Source organism: Rhopilema esculentum, chromosome 10, assembly GCF_057945365.1.
Source record: "Rhopilema esculentum isolate cy_ngs chromosome 10, ASM5794536v1, whole genome shotgun sequence".
Lineage (NCBI taxonomy): Eukaryota > Metazoa > Cnidaria > Scyphozoa > Rhizostomeae > Rhizostomatidae > Rhopilema > Rhopilema esculentum.
The window spans coordinates 7,554,191-7,582,012 of record NC_142824.1 but is presented as its reverse complement, the minus strand read 5'-3'; the positions used below and the strand labels follow the sequence as shown (position 1 = coordinate 7,582,012).

The 27,822-nt window shown below is 35.9% G+C and overlaps 2 protein-coding genes across 3 annotated transcripts in view; both read left to right on the top strand.

The window, feature by feature from the left end:
* Positions 1 to 12,750, top strand: part of LOC135688759 (protein AAR2 homolog) — a 14,522-nt gene extending 1,772 nt beyond the window's left edge. Inside the window, exons 4-7 of one of the 2 annotated variants that reach the window (XM_065205753.2) lie at positions 1,452 to 1,550; positions 3,248 to 3,336; positions 6,090 to 6,271; positions 12,612 to 12,750. In XM_065205753.2, the coding sequence (XP_065061825.2) occupies positions 1,452 to 1,550; positions 3,248 to 3,336; positions 6,090 to 6,236 (335 nt within the window). In that variant the 3' untranslated portion in view covers positions 6,237 to 6,271; positions 12,612 to 12,750. Of the gene's footprint in view, positions 1 to 1,451; positions 1,551 to 3,247; positions 3,337 to 6,089; positions 11,829 to 12,611 lie in introns of those variants that run through there. The other variant, XM_065205744.2, reaches the window with a different exon arrangement.
* LOC135688752 (voltage-gated delayed rectifier potassium channel KCNH5) lies at positions 12,612 to 27,822 on the top strand. Its single transcript, XM_065205730.2, has 11 exons — positions 12,612 to 12,750; positions 17,200 to 17,430; positions 17,903 to 18,016; positions 18,812 to 18,957; positions 19,433 to 19,819; positions 20,674 to 20,828; positions 22,519 to 22,772; positions 23,403 to 23,602; positions 24,043 to 24,295; positions 25,083 to 25,276; positions 25,822 to 27,822. Exons 1-11 carry the CDS (start codon positions 12,681 to 12,683, stop codon positions 26,623 to 26,625), a joined length of 2,808 nt encoding a protein of 935 aa, XP_065061802.2. The 5' UTR covers positions 12,612 to 12,680; the 3' UTR covers positions 26,626 to 27,822.

Sequence of the window (27,822 nt, the reverse complement as noted above, 5' to 3'; positions counted from 1 at the left end):
GGCACTGCCTAATAGCTGATAATACATCTGATTTTCCGTTTATCATGTCATTGTCACTTGATTTTGACATTTTGACAAGAAATCCTAAGGAATCCTCAACATCTGTGGTTCATTTGCTATTACTTTGATGTAATTAATTATTTTCTTGCCTTTCAAATCTCTTTTCTCAACACATAAGTCTTTGATCCTTCACATAACAACCCTTTCCATTTTTTGTGCATATGTAGTTACAACTACTCCTTACAATGACAAAAGGGATATCTAGTTTTTTTTTGGAAATTTGCAAAGTTTTGTGTAGGAAAACATATTTACTGAATAGAATCCAATAAAACTCATCTTTATTCAAAAGATAAAGAGCAGTTAATAATAGAGAGCAATGAATGTTATTTAAAGACTCATTGCTAACAATGGGCCTTTGGGTGCATGGCACAATCCAAACAAAGGCAGTAAACCTCTATCTATTAGCCAAAATTTATTTAAGACTGTCTGGAAATGCATTGAGATTTTTGTGTAGCACAATGACTCATTGTAAGCAATGAGTCTTTAAAGGGTAGATTAAGTTGATTTGCATTGAAAATATCCAGAAAATATAACTAAAATACACTTTTATTTCTATAAGAAATGAAGGTCGACTTTAGAGTATTCCAGTTTCTTAATGGTGTAGGAAAATCCCATACCAATTCTTTTTTAAGTGTTTCTTAATCTGAAAATAGCACAGAGGAGTGGAAACATATTGTATTGAAGCTCTTTTTGTCTCTCACCCCTAAAAGTATAAACGTCAAATAATGTCAAAAAGTAAGCAGAAATTTCTAAGTGGATCAAAATTAATGCGAGAGATTGAAAAGTTGGAATGTTGGTTCTATGTTTTTGACCAATCTCAGTCCAAGAGCAAAACACACTCTTTCTGTTTTGCTTTGAGAAAAAAAGTTTTTAATTTTTTCCGACTGCCCAGTACTCTTTTCTTATGTAACAATTCTCATTCTTGCTATTTTACATCTCTTGTTCCTTTCATGCATAATCATTTCCTATCCCATTGCTAGTTTTAGCAGGTAATGCTATAGTTTGTTAACATTTGTTGTCAAAAGAAACTGAAATTTCCTTTTTATAATGATATTTAAAAAACTGTTTATCTCTTTGACACAATGTTATTCTATAGCGGTAAATAGTTAAAAACATTGGGGAATGAGTCAAAGTGAATTGAATAAGAATGTTCTTAAAAAGACCTGTGCACATATAACATGGACCCCTGCATGTGCAGTAGGGCAAGTAAAGTCTATTGCAAATGCCAAATCACACACATTTTCCAAAGTTTTGTTAGTATGGTTTGTTATCAAAGTAACTGCTGTTTGTTACTATCATCATAATTGGAAATTTTCCTATTAATGAAGATTAGGACTTGCAGTTCATTCTTCTAATGAAGCCTTTTTTAGTAAATTACAATTCTTTTGCAGTTTTTGATGCTTTTGAGCACTGGAAGGCCATGATGCAGCTAATATGCAAGTGTGATGAATCACTTTCTACAAGACCAATGTTTTTTGTTAAATTTTTTGGTAGGTTTTTGTCTGTTACTTTCTTTGTCACTTTGCTAGCTTCTTCTACTTTCACAGTATTATTCAGATTGAGAATTTCGCCAGTATTCCTCTTTCTTCTATTACTTACTGTAACTTAGCCTATAAACATTAACAATGTTTAGTATGTTAGTATTATTAAGTTAGAGAAAATGAAGCAAGATAAAGTTAAATATGTTTAATAAATATTTTGGCAGTGTGACCCATGAAGATCTTCTATGTGTTTCCTCATCATCATGTGCAGGTGTTTGACAATCTCTGTTGCAATCATTGAGTAGATGAGGTTTATCATTTATAGTGTGCAAATATTGGCCCAACCCTAGTATGAATACCTTCACAGTATGAATGTGTTCACAGTTGTGTATGAGACATTCCTGGTACCCTTTTGCAGTTCATTCCATATTCTTGTAGCTCTAAAGCTCTGTTAACTTCTGCCATACTTAAGAGGCAACTTCAAAAGACATCCACACTATATAGATTGTTCAATTATCAAATCAGTTTGACAAGCCGTATTCTTCATTATTTTCCAAGTACATATGGTGCAGTATCTGTCCCTTGTTTGCACCAAGGAGTATAATTTTAATTGACCTAATAAGTCAGCATAACCTTTGATTTTTTTGAAAAATTTCCACTGTTGCTTTTTCTTATAATTGGCTTGGTAGTTGCCTGCAACAGTCATGGATTGGTAAAACAAGTTCATGGATTGACAAAAAAATCTTTTCTTCTGAAATTATAAAAATTCTTCTATAAAGTGCAATTATTTGACATTAGATTTACCAAGATCACTATCACAGCCATTTTTTGGTTATATTTTTTCCATTTTCTGTTAGATAAGATAAGTAACATGTAGGAAACTTTTTTCTGTGTGATGTCCCATTCGTTTAATTATTCCCATTAAGCATCAATTTATACTTTTGAACCCAATTCTTATATAGTGTTTAAGTTCTTCTGTAAATGAATGAAACAAGCTTTGCTACCCTATTTAGTTAGTTAAAAGCCCTCCCTGGGTATAAGCCATCCAGGTGCCTAAGCTGCCGCAGATTGGATTCTTGAAAAAAGGCAAGTCACCTTTGGTAATAAGGGGCACCCACAAAGCCATGTAATCTACTTGGTTTGAAATGATGGATCCAACAAATAATAAATAGCTGATTGTGTACTTAAACTGAAAAATAGACTTACAAGTTCAAGCAACAACATTGTCATCCAGCATGAGACTATCAAATATTGTTCAAAAGTATTTCTTTTCCAACTTCTGCATTATCAACCTCAGCTTCAAGGTAGCAAGAAAACATGGCAGGATATACAAAAAATATTGTAGACTGTCCTTGTTTATAAGCCAACCTTGAATATAAATAGCAGCAAATCTCGCCAAAAAACAATTAAAAGCCACTGCTTATAACCAAATAAATATGTGGTAATGTGGTAAAGTTTAACTAACAAATGACTAAGGGCTATTTGGTTCTAAAGGGAAGGTTAACGATAGGTCTCTTTTATTCAAAGAAGTCATAACTTTTTATTTTATGTTGCTGGCCTGTTTTTATATCAGACAACTTCCTAAATATGGACCTAAACTTGAATCACTGCTACAGAATGAGGAATCTTTCTTCCATTGTATTTTGAATTTCTCAAACAATATAACAGGTATGTAATTAGTTATTAAAGCTCATTTTTCATTCCAGATGTCATAATGCTTCAAATAAAGGAAATCCCAGAAGACTTCTTTGTTGATATTGTGGCTGAACGTAACTTTCTTGTACAAACTTTGAAGGTAACACATTCATTTTTGCAGATATCCTCAGGTTTTGAGGTATCTGACTGATTGAAACTTTTGCGGTATTCTTGGTATATGAATCATACTCCTCTAATCTCTAAGTATGATTAAATATTTTCAATAAAAGACATAAATGTGTTATTTAGAAAACCTAAAATTCTTATCTTTTTCTCTGTACTTTTTAGGATAATTGTAAAACAGTAATGTAAGGAAAATATTTGATTTTATCTTCTGTTAATTTTTTACTTTTTGCTATTCCTGTGTGGTACAATATCATTAAAACAAAAAATTAGTCTTCAATGGATGTTTTTCAGTTACAACACAGATTCAATAACACAACTCCTTTTTATATTATAATTTTCAAATATTGCTGGGTATTCACTTTGGTAACTTATCAGGTCATCATTCAAAACGTCATCTTTTGGTTATTGTGAATGTCAAGGGTATATAATATAGGACATTAATTGCTCTTCTGAATTTTGCTTACATAAAGCAGGAAATTATGCTAACACACAGGATTGTCTTTATTATTTTGCTTCATTTAGCCACAGCTGTTTTTGATCAGACAGGAAATTTATTTTTGTTATCAATTTTTGTAGACTAAGTTTTCTTTCTATTGATTAAGAAATCTAATTAACCACCATTTCACAGTTGCATATAAATGTGAAATTCGCAGCTGCATAGGATTTACAAGGGTTGTTCAGCCTGCCTCAAAAATGAATCTATTAAATTTTTGAAAGGTTGTTTACAGAAAACCCAGTTGAAAATGAAAGCTATAATTGGCCAGTTTGGAGGTGGTCTTTGATTTTCATTTCATTTTGAATTCAATTCTTTATACGGGATAAGTCCATGCCCTGATTACTCAACAGAATGTAAGCTCTTTATATGCATTCGCTTCAATGCATCTATCTAGAATGGACATGTATCTGAAAGAAAAGAAAAAGAATAGAGATGTAACTGTGTTTCCAGTGATAGCAGAGCAGCTATTAGTTGTTTTGGCTACAGAGGGTATTTACTTTTCTCAGCTGTAGAAAATTTAGATCCAAATTTTCTTAGCTGTAGAAAATTTCCTGATTCGGTTGCATTAGTTTTTTGCAAGGACTAGTTGACCTAAAACTAAACAGTGACACAAAATTCTTGCCATGAAGAGCAATTTATTTAGAGTAAAGCTATTCCTCTCTGAAAAAGTCTTATTTGTGCTCACAGTTAAGTTTTGTGGTGAAGTTAAGAGAAAATTACATTATTAGTGCTGAAATACTTCAAGAATGACACTTTGTTTGTAACACCCATATTGTTTTCTGTGCCACAAAGAAGTAATCAAACGTTAGTACTTCACTCTGATGCTTAAGGTTTAAAGGTATTTTATTGTTCAATTAATGGACATGTATCTTTCCTCTTGACTAGAGAAGTTAAACTTTATTGAACCAAAACATGAAAAAATAAATAACATTAAAGTGGATAAAAATTATCATGATTCAGAAGAATTGTAAGGTTGCGCTTTGTTAGAGAAAGCTGTAAGTTGATCAACAGGAATTAGCAAAAACCAGAAACAAAATCCAAATGTGGCCGGAAACATATGTCAGGTTTCTGATAGATTTTGTACAATGTGCCTGAGTATCTTAAGGTGGCAGTCAATGAATTTCTAGTCGCATGCAGCTGGTGCTAAGGACAAACATTTAAATTTTAAACATTTAAATTCTAAACGAAGGATGTACTAAATTGCCGAGAGAGAAACGCGACATTGAATTCCACGCATTTAGAAGAGTTACAACTGAAGTATCCTCCATAGGTAAATTTAAACCCCCAGATTGTTAGCTGGTGAGTCTATATGCTTTATCGGGTAAATGCACAAAGAGTTTATTACAATCAACACGATATGCTTACAATGCCTGCCAAAAGTACTTGGAACACCCAGTTGCATTGCATTTCATATCTTTCATTCCTTTTCCGAAAAAAAATACTATTTCAGCCCCCTTCTCCTTACAACAATGTTGATGATTTAGAAAAGTATCATAAAAGCAGCGCAAAAGAAAGTGCTTCCTAAAATCATAACCTGTTTCATGGTAAACCAACATTGTTGCGTAGAGGAGAGGGGGATGATTGATTTTGACCTTGGAAAATGACGTCAGTGTTCCAAGACTTTTGAAAGGCCTTGTATGTTATTGAAAAGCTCGTTAATATCTCTTGGGGCCCCTCTTGGTCGCTCCTTGGCATCCAGTTTGGAAAATCTCTGAACAGTTTTACTCTAGATTACGATATCGTTCTCCTATAAGTGTTCTTTTATTATTAATGAGTTTAGTCTTTTGCAGCGGAATGCATTATAAAAATACACCTTGGATACAATAACAAAATTTACCATAAGATTAAAATGTTTTCTCCTAGCGGCTAGATTGAAAGCACTGTTGGTAGTCGAGAGTTAGATTTGTTTTTAGAGCTAATCATTAACCATGTGAATATACTTACGCATATCAAAAGCAATTTCTGACTTTTACCTTCAACACAAATTCTATGAGTGTTAATCGTATAAAATATCTATAGATTTTTGATGTCAGAAGTTGGGTATTCTTTGTTTAACTCTGTAAACTCCAGATGTAAATTGAGCTGAACACAAGCTGATATTTTAGAAGATTTCAGTTAAATACTACAGGTTTTGTTTTATTGTTTAAGATGCAAACTAAAGATTAAAATTTGTCTTCTTTTGTTAACATTGGTCTGTTACCTGTTGCAGTTAAAAAGGTGATTTTTTTCAGATTATGTTTGGTACTATAAAAGATTCTACTAACCTTAATAGAAGACTTCTCGAGAAAGCAGAGATGTTAAAGGATCTCCTTATCAAAACATTTGACTGGAATCTAGAACTGGAAGACGACGAAGATATGCCTGTAATCGTGGATTAATTATAAATATTGGCTTCTCATCAATATAGGAAATGGTAAGCGATCTCATCTAAGAAAAGCAGTTATTGAATATTGTCAATTGTACTTTCCTATTAGCGAAATACAGAATTACAGAAATCGACGAAGAAGCAAACAGCCAAGAAAGAATGGATGTATAATAAACTTATTTTGATTTCATTGTTTTTAAGTTGCATAATTATAAATATTTCCGTAACATTTTCTGGGATTATTTGGTATCTGGTTTTAAGCTGAACAAGAAAAGGAAGCTCTTTTAAATCTTTGCAAGGTTATTAACATTTGGTAGCCTTTTTATACTTTTATAAATCAATTATTTAGTTTTCTGCTTTAGAGTTTTTTGAAATCAAATATATCTGAATGATCCGTAATATAACCCAGTTTTATCCTGTTTGATGAAAAAATATTTGAATTTGGCATCTTAGGAAAATAATCAGTAGTAGTTTAAGGTCCCCCACTTTTTATCAGTGAACCTATTTTTCTTAGAAAAGTAAGATATGATTAGAAATATTTTATTTATAATATTTAAAAACAATGTATAAAGGCAACTTGATCACTCTTGCGTTTCTCCAATATTTTCAAGAGAATATCTCCTTAAGCCAAGCGCTCACTGCCAGTTTTTATCGGCGATGCGAAATGTCTCAGAATAAGAAATTTTAAAAGATTTTATGGGATGAAAGGTGTACTATTTTTGTCGCTTACGACGAGAGACAAAAATCTTGCTGTGTGCGCTCCTCAACGATTAAAATCGTTTCGGATTATTGTGAAAACCAATAATGGTAAGGCAGGAAAGGCGCATTTCTGGAGGATAGAAAATTAGCAGGCGAAGAAGCACTATTTATTTTCCTAATTGAAAATATGGCCCAGTCACAAGACGAAATGGTCTGCTGTTGAAAAATAACACTAGCGATGTCGTTTAATGCTTTGTCAAGTTCGTGCAGTTCTTGCAATATGCAACTTGCTGTATTTTTCATGTGTTCATAGGCGTACCGAAAGATTTTTTTCCTGTGACATTATTGTCTTCAAATGGCTATTTGAAAGACAAGCATTGCAACGTGCTTATTGATTTTTGATGCCATGATTTCCGGCAATAGAACATAAATTCGCTGTTTTAACGATTTGCGTCAAGCGAGACTGGGCTGCACAAGAATAAACGATAACTGTCGTGAAATGTGCGATCTTCTCCAAAGGTGATCACAGATGAAAACCTGCGGTGCGCGCAGTGGCGGCGCCAAGGGGTAGTATGGGTGGGGTAGTTAACCCCCCCCCACTTTCCTGAAAATATGGTCTACATATTTATTCTAAAAACGGATTAAAAAGCGCTGGGTAGGGGTAGATCAAATTTTCTATAGAAAGTTGACCTGATACAAATCACTGAAACGAGGCAAAGTGGGCGTGGTCCCACTGGCCGTGCCCATTACCCTCCTACTCTGTGATAGCTGGCGCCGCCACTGGGTGCGCGCTAGACTTTAGGGAAAACTCGGTGGCCTTATTCAAGTTTTGCCACTATTGCTTGATATTCAAATTGACCCAACTTACAAAATTCATTTCTTGCACGTAGATTTAACATGGGATTTTTTGTATTTTGTTTTAAGAAACAAATAGAAAAAATGAGAAACCTGTGTATTCCAAAGATTAATTTAGTTTTATTCATTTATTTGTTGAGCATGTTTTTCAAGATTTAAACTTTGAAAGGGCATAATATAAAACATGCTTTAAATAACCTCTTTTGTGTGTAGCTTATTCCGGCATCACAAAATTTATTTTTTAACTGTTATGCGATTAAGATAAGCTCTGAGAGCGGTGTCGTGTTCAAGGGGAATTGTATGCTGCTACTACAAAAAACCTCGAATTTATCCCTGCTGGGACAATTACTTTTATCGTTGTACTTCAGATTTTGTTTTCAAATATTGACAGAATTATCAGCGAGGCAAAAATGCACTTTATAGGAATAAACTGAATAAAATGTGACATTTTTTCACCACTCAATAATTCGAAGCATCAAACCATTGATAAAGCACAACTCATTTTGCCTCGGCGGACTGGTGCTTTGCCTAAGCCAAGAAACATTTTATTAACTCAAGATTTGATCTGGTTAATTCAATATCAAACCCCGAATAAAGTAAAAGCAACCAATGTGTTTCATGAATACATCATGAACTATTTCTATGCTTTTTGCATTTTTATCTTGAAAATGCTGAGAATGCAAGCACCCTCGAGCCAGATTCAGAGGCGACGAAAAAGAAATACGAAACCGGGAGATGTTCCTCATAGAAAACGGGTTTTTTTGCCTTAATGCTTAGATAAATATTTGGTTATTCCATGCTGATGTTAATAGAGACCATCAAAAAGCTGAAATGAAATGAAAAACTATCAAGCTGGCTTCTATATTAGCTGAGTTGTAACCAGTTTCAATTTCTACTGCAATTCCTACTCATTTTCTACTCAATTCCCACTAAATTTCTACTGCAATTCCTACTCGATTTCTACTGCAATTCCTCCTCAATTCCTACTCAATTCCTACTCAATTCCCACTGAATTCCTACTCAATTCCTACTCAATTCCTTATTTGTGTGTCTTGTTTAGGCATTTTTTAGGGAAATTGGGGATCAAAAATGAGAGGAATAATAAAAAAGCTCGATTTTTAATCAAAGCTTGTCATATTATCAATGTACCTATATTGACACATGATTACTTAAGCGTTGCTGAAGTATCCTCAGTAGGGTCGTATCTTGCAGCTAGAACTCTCAAGATTCTCAAATTCTCAAGAACCTTTCTCTGGTCGTGGATTCAATACTCAAATAGCACCAAAGTCATCTTCTGAACGACGGGGACCTTCTAGTTGAAAAGCCAGTTATTTTTGAAAAAGTTTAGGGATGTTTCGTTAGATTTCTGACCGTCCATTTGGTTAGCCTTGCGCGAATGGAAGTTTTTAAATGCGCAGGAGCGTTGGTTTCATATGTTGATGCAATATTAAGAGAGATTATTCAAAACTGACTGGCAAAATTGTTTATCAGAAAAGTTTTGCAAACCTTACCTGATTTTTTTGTTTTACGTTCAAAGGTAGCCTTCAAGAAATGATAAAAGTACTTAAGCTGAATTTTTATTGAGACACTGGGTGAAACCATCTACGCAATTTTATGAAAGGGTTGGTAGCATTACCTTGCTATCCTGCAATCTTTCTAACATTTTTATCATTTGAATTTTCAAATACGATGCACAAGCAAATTTAATTGATTTCTTTTTATATCGTACCCTGTTTGGCAACCAGAGGCCATTCGTATGACACACTGAATGGGTATTGATCAAGATAGCTGGTCCCAGATTCAACTACTGTGCTGAGGTTTTCTTAGGTGAATTGACCAATCAATTAGTACCTTTGTGACCTAGCTGTGATTTCGTAGCTAGCTAGCAACAAACAAAACACAACATTTTGATGACACATTAATAACATCGAAGCATTTTTCTCCAAATCACGGGAATTATGTAACTTTTATATCGAAGACTTCGTTAAAGCAGTGTGGGAATATATATCCGCTGTCAACGAGCATGGAAGTTTGTGGAGAACAAAAGAACTTGGAAGCTCGCCATAATTGGCCATAAAGCATTTTCCAGATTTGATAAACATTTAAAATACCCGTCTGGTTGCTAGAAAAATGAGCTCTTCGGGGGTCTGTTGCCAATGGTCTGTTGCCACAATAGCAGCTGGGTTTTTTACTTTTTCCAAGTTTACAGTTACATAAGCAAAATAAATATCAAGACATACCTATGTTGAAAATAGTTTTGTATTTCAGGCTTGATACGCTATACTGCCCCTAAATATTTAAAGCTTTTTCAAAGCAAAGAAAAAATAATAACGATATTACCATGATAAGAGCTACATTTGTACAAATAAATAGAAAAATGTTCGAGCAAAACCATGAAGTTGGTTTATTATTATCGAATTTAACGAGATTTCCAGTTTATTTGAAACACCTTTATTATTTAAACCGTCAACCTTACATAATGTTGGATACTAGAGAAATACCTAGGGCTTTACAAATTTCTAATTTTTGCAAAGCCTGGAAATTTTAAATAATTGTATGATATTTTTATCCAGTCTCTTCAAATAAAGATATTTCACATCTAGGGATTTGGAATGGCTGACTATGTTTTGGTTCTTAAATTGTTTCCAGGCGCCCTTTTTCTAATGTAGGCGTATTTCAGGCATTCGCTTGCGTTTTTTAGAAATCAATTAAACCAGGTAGTGTTAAATTTTGATGAAAATATTATAAATGGGTACCTGTTCAAATGCGATTTGGAAAATAGTTTAATAATTGTACTTGTGTATACCGCTACTTAAAAAATTGCTCAAGACAATTTTTTGTAGATCAGCAGCATGAAATTTTAAGCAACGTATGTATTTCAATACGTCATCGAAAGGATTGATGAGATTAATCAGAAGGCAACACAATAACGATGTAATGCCAACTAGATCCGTAAAATACAGCCAGCAGCAAAAATGAATGAAATTTGAAGTGACAAGGCAGATGTATTATGGCCGGATAATAATGCTTAAATGTACCCACTCTTGCCCAGTTTGAAATCCAAAATGGTTAGTAACGAAAGCAATGTCGTGTGAGCGGGGCCTGAAAATGTTGACAGCCACAGGCTGTTGGAGAAACTTTATATCATGGTGTGTATCTTTTAGACATCTAACAATTGTATTATATGGAGATTTGTTTGAAGCTTCTCGTTTGAATACTCTGTATTCATAGGTGCTACCTAAACAGACTTTGTTATTTCAAAACATGGTCTCAAAAGAGATTTGCGAAGAACCTGTCGATGACTGAGTAATATCTCCTATGTATTCTTGTGGCTATTAACAGAGATGTAAATTCTGACGCTATAGAGAATGTTAAACGAAAATAGAATGAATGGTGGTACAACAAGGGGTTAAAGAGGGACATAAGCCCGACATAAACCCTAGCCAAGCACCCTCACAACAGCCGTATTGTTGACACTCCATGAATTTCTAATAAACTTTTTCATCTTGCTTGACAATGCAGATAGGTACAAAAAGTTCATTGCCCAGCAATATTTTGGTATAAATCTTCTTAAAAGAGATGAATGCCTCAGAAAACCTCTTCTAGATACGTGCAATTATATTTTATGATTTGTTGCCGGCAGCTTTAGACAATCACCTTTGGCAGTTATGTAGAATACAAACATCTGAACATTTTCTATAGCAAAGCAAGTAGGTGCAATAAAAACATTTTTTTGATCTCTTTAGAATATAATACCCCCATACCCGATGGATTTTGCGCTGTACTTTTATCGTTCTTATCAGTTATTCGTATTCTTGAATGGGCGGAAAAGTCAATTGCAAAGAATTTGTATCTCGTTGAAATTGCTTGGAAACGCTTCTGGCCACCGAGATTCCCTCTGTTTAAATACTGAAGGATATATCATTATTTAATGTAGAACTTTATGTTGACTCTAAGTATGCCTGTCGAATCGAATCTAATGAAACTTCACTTTGAGCTTAACATTGCTTTGAAACTGCTCTGAAGCAAAGCAGGTAACCGAGTCAAATAGTCTTTTCAACAATGGAAATGTATATATCAACCACGTAGCTGTAGATGGCGGCTAGGGGGGGGGGGGGCAAACTCGTGCAAGAACCATACCTGAGGGAGGCAGGCTTTAAAACAAAAAAACAGAGACATAACAAACAGATATATTTGGACTAAATCAAGGTCATGGAATTATAAATATGTCAAATTTTCAAAATATCATTTGGAAAAACTGTAGCCAGAGGGGGCAAGTTGTTATCAAAACTTTCATTTAGGGGGGCACAGCCCCCCATGCCCCCTGCAGCTACGTTGCTGGTATATATGCATGCACCTTAAGATCGAATGCAAAGACAAATATAAAGATTTATCAAACAGGCAGAAAGGATTGCAAGGAAGACTTTATGCAAATAATTTTGTAATGAGCTAAAATGTTTCTTGAAGTCAGGTGTAACCAGCTAGCAACCGAACTTTGCATCTTGAAAAGTAAAATAACAAATGCTGTAAAAGTCTCTGTTTATTCGATATGCTATTTTTCAGTGTGTGTTATTTGCAGTGATGTATTTTAAATATGAATGATTCGGATAGTCGCTATTAGTTATTCTGAACAATAAGTTGTATTAATTGAATTGTGATAACTGAGTGATATTATGCGCGATTATGAAATATGAATGAAGTACGGAGACTTGTATACAGTCACCAGCTTGTCTAAAGGATTCTCATCTGCTTTTTCTTGCAAATATATCTATGTTTTTATAAAGTTATGACGTATCAAACTTGTGCTCATGGCTGAAATTCTCAATTTTTACAGGAAGTGAAGTTACAGTCTGAAGATATTCAGAGGACAAATTTTGCTTAGGCTTCTTGGTCATTGCCAAGAATGAAGAACGGCGTCGTTGCGCCACAGAACACCTTCCTCGACAGTGTTCTTCGACGTTCATATGAGCTCGGTGAGTCCGTTAAAATTTCATCCTGCAACAAAAATTTCCATAATTCAATAATACTTTTTAACTCCCAATTCGGAAAGAACAGCCATGAAGCTTCGAAGTCCTAGGTTAAGCAGGCGAAGTAATCTGTTATAACAAGATTAAACATTCGTTTATTATACTCGTTTATTATACGGCAAGTAGCTATGCCGAACGATCGAGTTTTGGTTAGATTTAGATGTGATGCAGACCACAGTTACTGATCAGGCAATATGAAATCTGCCTATACTGCAAAAGGACATTGATAGGGATTATAACTGAAAACAAAACTGAAGCCGCTTTTGACAGTTAGTCCGTCTTCAGTGTAGCTGAAGCCGTTAGAGCACTTAGCAACGTGTGCCTTTTGTGAATATGCAGCCTTAATGAGGTTTGTTTCGCAAATGTCAAGACATGTTTAAAACGCCTTTTCATGTAAACTCAAAGGAGAGGAGCTGTCAGTACATCTCTAGCTTTTGTTGACTGAATCGACAAGCTCTGTTCCACCAGATATATAATGTTGTGTTTAAAGGAAGAGGATAAAACCTATTTCTCTTAATTGATATGAAGCTGTTTATTTATAAATGACTGGCACTTGAGGTGTGGCAATCTCTAGCATTCACAAAGCATTTTCATTATCACAATTTAGCCAAGAAATTATGGACTAGGAGCTAGTTAACGTTCGAAGCTAGCTAATGAACCTTTGCTATTGTGAGCAGATAGCTGATGAACCTCATTGTTTGCAGTTCTCTTTTTAAGAAAGATTTTGGTGTTTTCAGATACCTTTCATCGGTTTCAAATTCAGTCCCATGAGTTTACTAATTTTAAAATTTTTAAGCATTGGCTGCTCTTATCTCATTTTCAAACCTAATTTGTTACAAACAAGAAACGAAGAAGAATCTATGAGTTCAGGTCAACAAATTTTTGCAACCTTTTTGGAGAAATGGTTCAGTTGCCCTGTACTTCTTAAAAGTACTTGCTGTTTTTTTCTTTTCAATAAAGCACCAATGGAAGAATTCTATTATGTTTCCATTACAGTTATGAATGAAAACTTTCCAGGGCCTACTGAACATTATAATTTATGAATTGAATCTTTAGATGTGAAAAATGTTTAGGGACACCGCTACACGGAATGTGGGCAACCCATGAACACCCATGACTTCTTTTTTCTTGATGTGAAACAAAATAACCAGACTATTGCATAATGCTGTGCCAATGCATATCCCAGTAAACCCGGTAAACGGTCAACAACTGTAAAGAAGGTCAATTAAAGCCAAAGAAGTGCCATACCAAAGCCCAGCCCTGTTTACTTTGTTTTCAGAGGGAGGTTTTGTGGGTATTGTGCGTTGAAAAAAAGACACTTTTGGTTAGGTTATTGGTGAGCTATGAAAATGGCCTTAATTTCCACCCCATGATTGCTATTCAAAATAACAACCTGCGTTTACTCTTTTCTCTTTTCCCTACTGTCTTCTGCAAAAGAAATTTTCAGTGGATTGGAATGCTGGATTTTAATTCATTACTCTACGAATGTTCACAGTGTTTTTTCATGTTAACAAAAGCACACAGGAGACAAAAGACTGCGCGCCATTTCGAGCATCTCGTTACCGCAAGCGTATAGATAGACCTGGTGCTAAAGTGAAAACAATACTGTGATGGGGCATCTACCCTGTCACCATCAAACATCAAGGGTTGTATTGTGAAAAATCAGTGGTTACATAAGGACCTCAAGCCAGCTAGCACGTTTTTGCCAAGAGCTGATGCATAGTCAAATAGAGAGGTTCTTTTTCTAAATCAAACCCTCTGGGGTTACATTCTACCATTCAAGAGGATCTTTTTCTGTTTACCTGTTACGTTGAATCTTACCTGCATAATATAGTGTTATGTTTATACTGATTTATTGCTTAGCGCTACTGGATCGATATTTACGATGTTTTATGGCCTCAATTAGCGTGTACCACCACCCTGAATGATCAATAGAATAATGATAGTCGATGTCTGTGGCCGCTATGGATTCCTTTTACATAAGTTTTGATAAAATCAATGACTGGAAGGCTGGCAAACATTTCATTTCGAGTTATTGCGCTTTGATAATGCTTAGAATTTGGGACATAAACAACTAAAATTGAAGATAATCCGTCTTTCTTACTTATGAGCATTGTTGCTGTCATTGGATATTCAACGTTTTGTCATCAGTCTCCTAGTCTGATGAGAATACTGAATACTAATTGTCAAATTCTACTGATATCTGTTGTTGCAACTTGTAGGCTGATTTAACTTCATTTCAGTGATGTGACATCATTTCTCTGGAATTGATTGTAGGGCCTTGAATAGGTTGCGTTGAAAAGGCGACGTTTTATGTTGGTGTTGACAGGGTAGCGGCGTCGGCGTTGCTAGGGTGGTGTCGAAATGATGGCGTTAACTGGGTGGTGTTGTACCTTGTAGGGAAATAAGGAGAGGTTTTCTGAGGATGGTAGGGGAGATTTTCAAATATTTCCGAATTTTTATTAAAAAATTAATATATATAAAAGTTGTAGGGTTTGTAACTAGTAGCCTTTGGAAAGAAAGTTCACTGCAGAGTATTGGAAACGTGTTTTAGGCATATAGATAAGATGAAAAGTTTTGGTTTTAGGCATACTTACCCTTTATGATTTGTTTTAATTTGCGATAAATTGGTCGAAAGTTGATTTACTTAACATATTTTGCATTTGTTAAGAGTATTTTATGATGGGCGGCTAGAACTACCGTCAATTAGAGACATACAGTGAAACTATGACATCATGAAACTCTATACGTCAAAACCTTTTGAAATTGATCAAATTCTTTAATGTGACGATTGCTGCCTGATTTAGTTAAAGTCTTCAACAGAAATCTGTGTTTTTTAAATGTCTGTTTGTTAGCTTTGTACCAGTAGTTCGCTTTCGCACTTCGAGTAATGATTAAGGTGTTATTCTGGTATTATTTGCATTTCTTGACAATCGTCCCGACATATGGCATTTTCTTTTCAAACACGAGTCGTCATATTAGAAGGAATTTCAGATTTTTGCCACTACCATTTTTGTCTACTTTGTAATTGGCCTCTTTTTTCGTGTGCTTTAAGTTAATTATATTTTTGTGTGAATTATGTTTAATACTTTCATTTCATTATTTGCTAAGAAACATTTCATGTTTATGGGGCTGTATCACATTGATTTCACTGTGAATTATAACTTTAGATTAGATTGATTTAAACAAAGTATGCGCAAAATATGAAGGAATTATAAACGATTAATGTAATGCACTATTATACATAAATACAAGAGCATTCATAGCAATAATCACAGATAAATGAACACACTTTCGCAAAGGTATATATAAATCATCTGTAGATCTATTCATTGAAAAGCAAAGTTATCTGTAGATCAGTTGAGTAGGGAAACAATTGTAACTACGCGGTTCTCTCTACAGTAGGGTGAAGTTAAACTACTGCTTTTAATGTCACTAGGTGAAAAAAATAACGTGAATAAGAAACTGCATACTGTCTAAAGAAAGGAAATTTACAAGAACGCCAGGGCCTTTTTCAAAGGAATAAAGAAATCTAGTCATCGACCTAAATTTTTCTTTATTTAGTCATAGATTTTGGCAACAAAAACTTCACCCACAAATATACTTGACAAATAGACGCATTTATGCGTGTCGCAGTAATTCAAAGTGCAAATAAATAATTATCTTAACTAAAGAAAACTCGGTGACATTCTGAATTACTCGTGGTTTATCATAAGAACTTTGAAAATTGCGCAGTAGATCTGAAAACAAGTAATAGTAAAGATCTTTCGTCCGAGAATCCTCATAAACGTCATAATTTCAATCCGACATAAATGTCAGACCTTTTTCTAGCTACAAAAGTCGGGGTCCTTAGTTTTGTAGTAGACGGAAGTCGAACTGAGTTTGTTGGACGAAAAATACTTTAGTATGACATGTTTCCGCTCTTTTGCGCCATTTTCAAATTTCCCTAACATTGCCTAACATGTTGAATGGCCTAACATTTGGCAACTTTCATACCAAGCTAACAATGAATTTCTTAAAAAAAAGCACGCGAGGTCAGTCATTACCTGGTGCATGCTTTAAGTTGTATTATTTAGCACTCTGATGTTATTGACAAAGCTGATGAAAATTATTACTGTCCGAATGTTTGTTACGTCGAACAGGTTGGTGTTCCAATTTGAGTGGATTTCCACCTGTCGAGTCTATTAAAAGGTAACTTGTTATGAATAACACTGGCCACCAAACTGTCTAGGATTGAACACTTTATAATGATATCTGTTTTCATCCTCAATGTACTAGCCTAACCTCGTTTTCTTGTGAAACAGGTTTTGGTATTAAGTTATGATTTTTTGTTGTTGCTGTCATGAATATACAAACATTTGTGGTGAATCAAGATAAATTTTCTTACACAAATAGATCTCACGTTTGTCATCGGAAATGCAGTTCTCAGACACAATCCAATTATATATTCGAGTGAAAGCTTCTCCAGAGCAACGGAGTACACAAAACCAGAAGTGCTACACCGTTCCTCCACCTGTGAGTTCTTATGGGGCTTTTTGACCAGCAAGGAGACACAAAAGCAGATAATTGGCACAATTGATGCCAAAACCAGCCTGCAGACTGAGATCGTTATATACAAGAAAAACAGTTGAGTATCGATTTCATTTTCCCAAAGAGAAATACGTCGTTAAGAATAAAGCAGTCGCTTTTTCTATTTCTTTGACAGTTGATGTGATGTTACTAACAAATATTCTTAATTAAAACTTGATATTTCCCTTTTATTTAACAAGTATCATTTTGTGTAGGAAGAATGAGTTTACTGAGGCAAGTAAAAAGGTCACTTATTCGATATCGAATGTTGGATAATGCAATGTTAGGCGCGCATCGTCCTGACCCACGGCATTGTGTGGTGGCATTGTGTGGTAGGGTGGCCAGTTCCATTCCAAGCCGCTTTTACCTCTTTAGTATGTTTCAACTAGGTACTCATTTTCAGCTTAGTGAACTGAGGGCCGCGAGCTGGGATCGTACTCGGAGCGCTGGCATGGCAGTTCCCGATGATGCCAGCAACGATAACTGAGTTCAGGAGCAAGTTTAACGTATCTTTATTATCTTTTTATAGAAGAGCCATGCTGGTTCCTGTTTCAAATATCACCGATCAAAAACGATGACGATACGGTCATTTTGTTTTTGATTACATTCAAGGACATAAGTCATCTCAAGGATCCAATCGCAGGTGTGTGTCTTTAAGCAACCAAAACTTCGTTTTTATTTTTGGCTTTCATATCCTGACCTTCTAGACTTGCTCAACGAGTCACAAGTGACATTATTGAATTGCATTGAATTGAACTGAATTGAATTGAATTGATAGACGCTCAAACTGTTAAAGCGTCCGTCAAGTGAGCCAATAGCGGAACATTCGCTTAAGGAGTAAGACTTCCCTGTCGTTTAAAAAATGAAAGCATTTCTCCCACCTTATTCGAACGAAGGGGAATAGCGAACACCATGCGCTAGAATTTATGATGGTGAAATTTGTTATTGATTAAACATATAATGGCCGTAGCACTTGCAAATATTTTGATGATAATTCTCGGGAAACGTTGAATAAATGAATTAAAATTTAAGCAAACATTAATTGAATAGATGTTACTTTTAGGAGTTTGCTTTCTTAATGGTTTAAGAAAGAGTACTCTGAAAGGACATTAGATACACTTATCAAATTTATAGTTGTGATTGCACATATTACGTACCTCCTTTGTGTACTTTATGTACTAAATCTGAATTACTTCAGTTCTCATCTTGCGTTATAGCAGTAAAATAAAGTATCTTTTTAGGATCGCAATGGTTTTAAGACATAATTTTATTAACAAAAATGTTGTTTGCCATTGATAGTGTTTTTTTTAAAGATTGTAAGCATTGTTGTAATGTGAAGGATACCTGAAGGATTAAGCGATTAAGTGATTCTGGGCTCTGGGTCCTAGTTTGTGATTAATACGCTCACTCTTTATCATTTGTCATATTTACATTGTAGAGCCAACAGTGAAAAAATGGTCAAGACTTGTAGAGAAATCTCTTGAGAAGCAAAGGCAACATTTGACAAAGACTTCTGACAATGCTCGTTCAGTTTTCTTGCAACTTACAAAAAAAGATTCAAACAAAAAGCAGAAACTTGCCCAGGTTTGCAATGTCTATTTGTTCTCTAACCATAGGAGATTATAAAGTGTTTTTCGTTTGTTGCCTCGACGTCACAACAAATTTATATCAATTGGTTTTATTTCTAGCTCACGTAAAATTTCTATCATGTAACAATGCATGCTAGACCTATGGTGGCTCACAATTTTGCCTACTATAACAATATTTATATATATATGTTTTTGTGAGCCAGTTTTCAATGAGCATTATTACATGATAGGAATGAGTATTTGAAGCTCACTGTCACAAACTTTTCATATTTATTCTTTGTCGTCAGACTCTGTTTTTAGAATAGCACTGAATTGTCGTCACAGTTTTTAGAATAGCACTGAATCAAGCTAGCTATGCTGAAATTTTCTACATCCTTTTAAAAAAAATTTCAGCTGCAATGCTTGAATCTGGCTCTTTGATTCATCATTTATCGTTCACCCTTATTACCGGAATTTCATTATTTTTGTAGCTAATGTCCAATTCTGCTATGTCCAGCATTCAGTACTCTTGGGAAGGACAGAAAGTACCAAGATTCACAATATTTCACTACAGCCTTTTTAAAACAATATGGGACTGGATAATTCTGATTCTAACTCTGTACACGGCAGTGGTCGTTCCTTTTGTTGTCAGTTTTCACTACACCAACAGTGCGTTGCTCTTTTTCAATCTTCTCGTGGACTCGGTTTTCATTGCTGACGTCATAATGAACTTCAAAACGACGTATTGCGCTAAGGATGGTGAAATCGTTTTGGATTCAAAAATGATATGCATGAATTACTTGAGGTCTTGGTTTTTTATTGATTTCATCGCCGCCCTACCTTATGGCATCCTGAATCTAACAGATCCAAACGGAAGGGTATGCGTTTGGCTTGTTCTCTCGGTTTCATTGTGATTCAATCCTTATTGCTTTAATAAGCAAACTATTGTCGTAAAGTACGTTGCTGTATGTAGTAAGAAAAGGGGGTGGTTGAAAGTAAAGGTGGTGGCTGCCTATTATGATCTATGTATTCATAATACGTTTAATCTTTGAATAGAGCTAATATAAAAATGCAGAAGACTAGCAGGGATATCTTCAGGAACAGAGTGGGTACAACTGATCACGGCATGATAGCAAGGACCTGAAAATGAGCATAGATTAAGTACAATCGATACTGAAATTCTTAAATATGGCAGACAAATACTCACATGACAACTGCACCTTTGTACTGATACCCCATCTTCAATTGATCAAATTAGCCGGCAGATTATAAGTATAACATTTCAAACATTATGGTTGAAAATTTCTAAGGTACCGCAAAATTGGAGGGTAGAACTAAAAAGTGGAGGCCTAAAGTACTTTTTGTCGGACATCCTTCAAAGTATAAAAGTTACGGACGGCCAGGAATATGAGTTGAACTGCTCTTTATAATTTTTTAAGGAGTGATATCATTTTCATGAAAACCATTCTACAATTAAAAAAGCCTTCTGCACTCTATTCAATGGATCGCTGTCTTTTTTCATTGAACCTTAGCAACATTCATGGGACGGAGAAATCTGCTGAATGCCCTTTAACCTCACTGCCACTAATAGGTTACGGTTTTGTATGGATACAGCTTACACACAGCTCTTCAAGTGGTTTTTTAAGTCGTCTTTACTTCAAATTCACCGATATTTCTATCATGAAATTCTCCAAGCTGCTTCTTATTCAAGATTTTTTGTTTATTTTGCTAGTGGATTGAGATTATCAATGTGATCAAAGTCATTCGACTTATTCGGTTGCTGCGAGTCGCAAGAAAGTTGGATCACTACCTCAAGTTTGGCGCCATGACTTTGGTCTTGTGGCTATTTTTGTTTTGTCTCTGTTGTCACTGGATGGCATGTATCTGGTACGTTGCCTCTTGATAAATATCAAATCATACTGTTTTTAGAATTGAATATCGAAATATCTCTGTAAAAATTACGTAGAAAATCAGCCATGGACATGAAGTTTGATATTACTGCTTATGTTATCTAAGTCAAGTGATCGCATTTATGAAACACCACCGGAAAGCTTGCTTGCGAAAGCTTGACTAGTCTTTACTCAAGATTGTTACTTAGTGCATGTTTATAGGAGCAAATTTGTCCCACCTTTCAGCCCATAACCTGGCAGGTGGGATGAAATCATCGAATTTTTATAATGCAGATTCTATCTCACCTTCCAGCTGTATATGGAGAATATCATCCCACCTTCCAGCCTGTGTGCTGACAAGTGGGACGAAATTTGATCGCGTTTATATGAAACTTTCATCCCATCTTCCAGCTTCTTTCCACCTTCCAGAGTTTATTTGGAAAAAATTCATCCCACCTCACTGAGATACCACTTGTCATGCAGTGGGATCTCACTTAACCGGGCTGGCTTGTTTTCCATATAAACGCAAAACAAAAAACACAAATGATTCTAAAGAAAAGTGGGATCTCACCTCTCAGCTCACAGGCTGGAAGGTGAGATGATTCTCTTCATATAAACAGGGCCCATATCAACTATGGTTTTTCTGATCCCGTTCTTTCTATGCTACACTAATGCATGCTAACCTGAGCTAAAAGTGGCGTTGACGTAATATCATGGTAATTGCCAGAATCGGTACCTTTTAGGGCCTGTTTAAAGTAGGAATAAGTTTCTCTAGTACGAGATATTACCTTGGTAGAGCTAAGTTGCAGTACATTCCTTCAAATTTTTATGATTGCGTTTACACGAATGCCATAGTTTCGTTTGGGTATTTTAGCAGAAGCAAATTGACACTTCTTCCATTTGTTTGGAAAATGATTAGAGACTGATGAATCGTAACGAAAAGTTTTGTGAAGTAGTCTAGTTGAGAATATTTCTACTCTTGAATTGACACTTTTTTTTAAACTGTTTGGCTGACCACCCTTGAACATATTTAGCTGGTGTGTACGTAAAGAGTTAAGAAAGTAATTGAATCGTTCAACAATTTATCGAAAAACTTTACGTGTAGAGTACTCTCTTATCTATAGCTCTTTGTATACAAAAAATTAGCCACTTCAGTTATTATACAGCTTAAAGACAACTCTGCTGAGAATTTTTCTGGACCTAACAGCGTTTTGAGAAACGCGTTAGCAAATGTGCATCTATTTTTTCAAAAGAAGAGAGTATCGAAAATGTGTACTCCAGTTACTCAACGCTGGGAAATATTGCAACACTCATTGCTTCTTAAAGTGCCAATAAATTTTAGTATCAGTTTTTTGCTTGCTATATTGGTTTTCAAATTGACTGTGAAGAATTTGGGAGACTTTTGAAGACATTCTTGATTTGCATCTAAAGCTCTATGCCAACAAGTCAACTGCATTTATGCAAAATAAAAAGAATTTGGCAAATTTTTTGTAAAATTCAGTTGCTCCTTGATTTGTTTACATCGAGTTTTGAAGTTCCTGAATGCTTTCTACTGTCCAGTGGTTGCTATTAGGATGTTTCGTATATAGAAAGTCATGTTTATTTGATCACCGCCAACCTTGCTGTTATCTTTGTCCTTGCTATTGATACCAGGTATTAAAGTCCTTTAATTTTCCATTTCTTTTTAGGTACGTGATTGCCAAAAACTACGACAAAGCGACAACAAGATGGAGTTGGATCTACATTTTAGCAGATCTAACAAATGAACCATACAAGGTCGTAGATGGTGTAGCTGTGGAGGGGTCTGGGCCTTCAATTCCCTCTCTCTATATGTCAGCGCTGTATTACTGTATGAGCAGTTTGACGACATGTGGTTTTGGAAATATAGCACCAAATACCACTGCAGAAAAACTTTTTGGCTGCGTCACAATGCTGCTTGGCTGTAAGTAAGCCCCTGTGCAATAAATGCGGTGAAAACCGTCCCCCGGGAAAAATTTGTTGACCGTGCATGTTTCCTATTCCCCAACGTACCCTGCAAGTGCAAACTGAGATTTTTGCACGCCCCCCCTCTCTTCGATCTTGAGTTACCCCTTTGAAATTTTTATTTCCCCGCCTAAAAGGCAGGGAAGTCCTCTCTAATGGCCAGTTTAGCCGGTCCCATCTTACCCATCCTCTGCCAGTCCAAGACAAATTTTGCTGTCCCCTACCATGTTACCATGTTTACCTGCTATCCCCCGTGATAAATAAAAACGCTGGGCTTGCTACCCCGGCGTGCTAAGTATGTCCTCTGGTCAGTGCAGATCTTTCGAACCCTTATTATGTAAATAAATGAGTGTATGCTGATGATAGAAACCCGTTTTTTATCTAAGGTTCAAGAAGTAAGGTTCATGACATTTACAGTGCTGTTGGAACGAAATTCATATTTGGAGGGGGGGGGGGTTGCCCATTGTATTACTTCCCATTCAGTACACTGTTATAAGGTAAATTACTGTTGGAGGGGGGGGGGACTTCAGCATCCCCGCTTCCGACGGCCCAGATGTAACAGATGTTCATTTTAGTTCTCTTTCTTCAGGTCTTTTGTATGCTTTTATATTTGGTCAAGTTACATCGATTATACAGCAGCTGCAAAAACCCTCCTCGGACTACCACCAACGGCTTGACAGCATTCGCAGATTCATCAAACTATACACAGTGCCAGAAGAAATCGGAGGTCGGCTTGTTGACTACTTTATGACCACATGGGCAACTAATAAGGGTTTAGATATCGAAGAGGTGAAGCCATTAATCACACTATATACGTTTTGGAGATGAACTAGAGAAAATCTTTTGATGAGCATAATAACCCCGTCTTGGAGACAAAGAGCATGCGCACGAATTTACGAATTATTACGCATGCTCTTTGACCCTAAACAGGGAGCGGACTCGCACATTAGAAGACTTTTGATTGTTGGTCTCCAAACAAGTATCATTTACTAATGTCATTATTAACGACTCTCTAAACTGTTAATTATGATGCAGAATCAGCTTGCTAAACTATCACAAAAGCATTGTATGAACAAGTTAGTCATGAAAAATGATGCGCACAGGAATTAAGAAATCAAATGAGAACCATTGTTAAGCGACTAGCAACAAGCTTCCTCACAAACCCAGGCCTAGTTGAATTTCATTAAATCATCGTTACACTACCAATTCCTTCTTTGCTGCTATTTCAGGTGCTCCATCTGTTTCCTCATGACTTACAAGCAGATGCATGCTTGCAGATTCACAAGGTTGTATTCGAGACTATGCCGGAATTCAAATCAGCGCCATTGCCAGCTCTGCGGAATATTTCCCGCTACTATTCAGCAACTCGTTCTCCTCCTGGTGCTAAAGTTATTCAACAAGGCGAAGCGATTGAAAGCCTCTTTTTCGTTGAACGAGGCTCCCTTGAAGTGCGAAAGAGCGATCAAATTGTTGGCATTCTTGGTATCTTCTTCAGAGCTTCTTTTTTGTTTTGCCTTTTTGTAATACCCCCTGTGCTTTTTATCAATGTTTCGATATAAAACTCGGGGCCAGGGTGCAACAACAGGGTCGGAAGCCTAGGCAAGCCCTTGGGGCCCGATAAATTTTTAGAAAGGGAGGTCCCTAAAACAAAAATTTGACTACGTAGAAAGTTGAAGATGGTCCACCTTTCTTTTCGAAAGGTGCTCTAGATTACTTGTCTGCTAGTGCGCTTGGGTTTATACAGGTTTATACAAAATAAGTTATTAGGTAAGGTACATTAGGTTAGGTGCAACATGCTTTAAAGGCTACTGTAGGTTGCGAGAGTGAGAAAAACATTTTGAGAGGACCATTGATGGATAAAAGTTTAGCGAACACCCAATATTTGAGTTGGTACACTGTTATAATGAAACTTCTTTTTTACTCCATATAGCTCAATTCTCAACCCAATCAAATGAAATTTTAGACATTAAACATTCGCTAAAGATAATTGTTGGATAAGCAAACTGTTTATTCTAAATGAATCCTAAAACTATTTCAGATTTGAAATTTAATTCATCCATCATGCAAAGGAAAACATTTGTATTAAAGGGTGGTACTTAATTTTCGTAGGGCTGCTTGTTAAATACGTTGATATCCCCTTTGATGATACCAGGTGGTGCTGCATTTCCATCCACTGTCCATAAACCCTTTTAGCCGTCGCAAAATTGCCTTATTTATTCTTATTTGCAATCTAACTATTTCATTGAATTGTGTTACTGCCTATCTGTAGGCCCAGGAGATGTGTTTGGAGCAACACTCAACAAGGACAGAATAGACAAAGCAATGTACGAGATACACACACTAACTTACTCTGATTTACACACCATCAAAGTCGATTCGCTGACTCATGCTTTGGCGCTGTTTCCTGATTTTTTCAGGAAGTTTAGAAGGGAGCTGACATACTCGTTTAATCTCAGTCAGAAGGTATGGAAATGCAGATTTTTCCCTTTAGTAAATACCTATTGCAACTGGAGCACGCGTACCTGTTTTTGGGTTGAGTGAAAGTCTTTATGATGACTAAACGTTCCTTCAAAACGTAAACCTAGCGAGTTTATAAAAGCCATCTATTCATCGATTTTTTTTGCTAAATTTTATAATTACACCAGCGAGTTGAAAAAAGATTCACTTTTCTGTAAATTGGTTTCGCTTTTTCGAGAAATTTTTAATTTTTTCAGTAAACAAGGCCTATTTGTTTTTCTTCTGATCCATCAAGGTTTTTCGAAGTCGCTTTTAATTGTGTGCGGAACTCTATTATATTTTCTTGATTACGGAAATTTTAGTTACTGGTGATAGCCGAAGACGAACGCTTTCATGAACAATTCTTGTCGTAATGGCATTTGGACATTCCAAGCATCCAAGTTTATTCTTTCACTAGGGCTCTTCTGGAGTTGAATGTTAATTAGGTAAACGTCATTAACTGGCATCTTGTCACCAGCAAAGGCTTTGAATGTTATTTTTTGCCCAATTAGATGCGAGTCTACGGGTCAAATGGGAAGAAGTATACTGTTTTTGGTGAGGATGAAACGTCATTTACTTCAAGTAAGTCAGATGTGGAGAGCATCACAGCCAGCCATGATCAGACGATGGTCGAAGGACAAGTTTCAATGGAGCATTTAAAGCCCAGTAGCAGCGCACAAAGGAAGATCAGTTTTGCTGCGGATAACTGGAATGTAGATAAGATGGATTTATTCACAGAACTAAACGTCCTAAGGGAAGACGTCAAGACAAATGTAAATGAAGTCAGCGAGAAAATAAACTCATTTGATGAGAAAATAAATCTTATACTTGGTTTGCTGCAAAAGAAAATTGATGACAGTCAAAAAACATCAAATTCTCCTACAAACGCACTTCAAATTAATCATCAAGCACCTAGCGTGATTGATGATGACCTCAATAACAACCCCGAAAGGTCTTTAACAGAGTTAGACGCCCACGGAGCAGTGAAGCCAAATATTAACGGGGTTGATAACGAAGCAACAACTGTAGATAAAACAGACAGTGCTTCAAATATAAAGAAAGCTAAAAATGAACTTAGCGACACAAGGAAAAGGTCGACTGGTAGAAATAAGGTTGACCCTAGCAAAATCAGTAAAAATGACAATGGTGAAGCGAAGGATGGAGCTCCTAAAGAGCTTAGTAATAGCGGCGGCAAGAAGGCCCCTAGAGCTGGGAGACCGAAGCCGAACAAAGCCGCTGTGAAGCAGACTAAGAAAGCCATTGTCACTGATGATCTTGATGAGCTAGAGAGAGAACTGGAAGAAATCGGGATTTAATAAATCAAGATGCACTCGACCCGATATGCACTTACAGTGCCGAAGAATCGGAAACTGTGGAATATGTGGTTCGTTTTGCACCAGTAAAGATACGGTGTCGGTTTTTAGTGGAATCCTATGATGGGATCGTTCTTTGTGGTCCTGTGGAAATGCAAATTGAAACCCAACCCAAATGGTTTCAGTGAAAATCAGGTCCCGTTGAAACACAACCTTTTGATCGGTATGCCTGTAGAAATTTCTTGTTGCTTGGTAAAAAAACAATTGCAAATTCCAATTCCAGCGACACAAAGATATGTAGATATTTTTTTATTCAATGACGTGCATGTAAATCTGTATCAAATGACAAGTCATTTGCAATACAGGCATGGAAACTCTCTTTAGCACTTACATTAGGGTTTTTAGAAGCATCGACGTATTTTGTGTTAAAAGTAAAGTCACGGAAAGGACTAAGAGTTCTACATCTATGTTTTTATCACAGTGACGTCATCGCGGGTCTAAACTGGCTCCTTTATCCTATAGGGTATTTCCCCTATTAAACATTCCTGGGTTAAAAACGCCTCCTCCAGTTCACACAAACATTAAGCGCAGTGAAATTAAAGCTCTCTTTTTCACACCCTCTATTTGAAAGGCCAGGGATTTAAGCAGGCTTTCATTCCTTTGGTTCCAAACGATAAAGCCAATCAATTTGATTCTCTTAAAAGGAAGTCTGCCCCCCCCCCCATTGTTCTCAGAATTTCTTTTCTTGGACACGATATTCAAACGCACAAGTAACCAATCATAATGAAGCACCACCAAAGTGTACTTTCCATGAGCGAGTTGCAGTGAATTTTGTTGTGTTGTCAAACGTCTAAGTCAGGTTCGATGATAAAAAGATCAGGCATTTTTTGTCGCGTTTACCTACAATAACTAATGTCTGATGCTAAAAAGGCAGAGGAAGACCTTCTGAAGACGAGACTTCCAAGTCAGAATTAAAAAATCACGGAGGGGACAGACTGCCTTTAATACCAAACTATCCGACAGCTATTTTGTTGACAAATCAAAGCAGGCTATATTCGTGAGGTATGTAAATAGTTGAAATTTTGCATTTTTCAAACTGGCAAATAATTATGTTTATAAATGAGAAGTGACATTAGAACTTTAATGCTGTACAATTTCGAAATGGCACAAACAAATAGAAATAAAACGCGTATTACGAAA

Bases quoted from the DNA above. Each gene is read 5' to 3' on its own strand.
- LOC135688752 (XM_065205730.2), top strand. From the start codon at position 12,681: ATGAAGAACGGCGTCGTTGCGCCACAGAACACCTTCCTCGACAGTGTT. The intron at 19,820-20,673 runs GTATGCGTTTGG...TTATTTTGCTAG, and splicing joins TAACAGATCCAAACGGAAGG to TGGATTGAGATTATCAATGT. The intron at 20,829-22,518 runs GTACGTTGCCTC...ATTTCTTTTTAG, and splicing joins CACTGGATGGCATGTATCTG to GTACGTGATTGCCAAAAACT.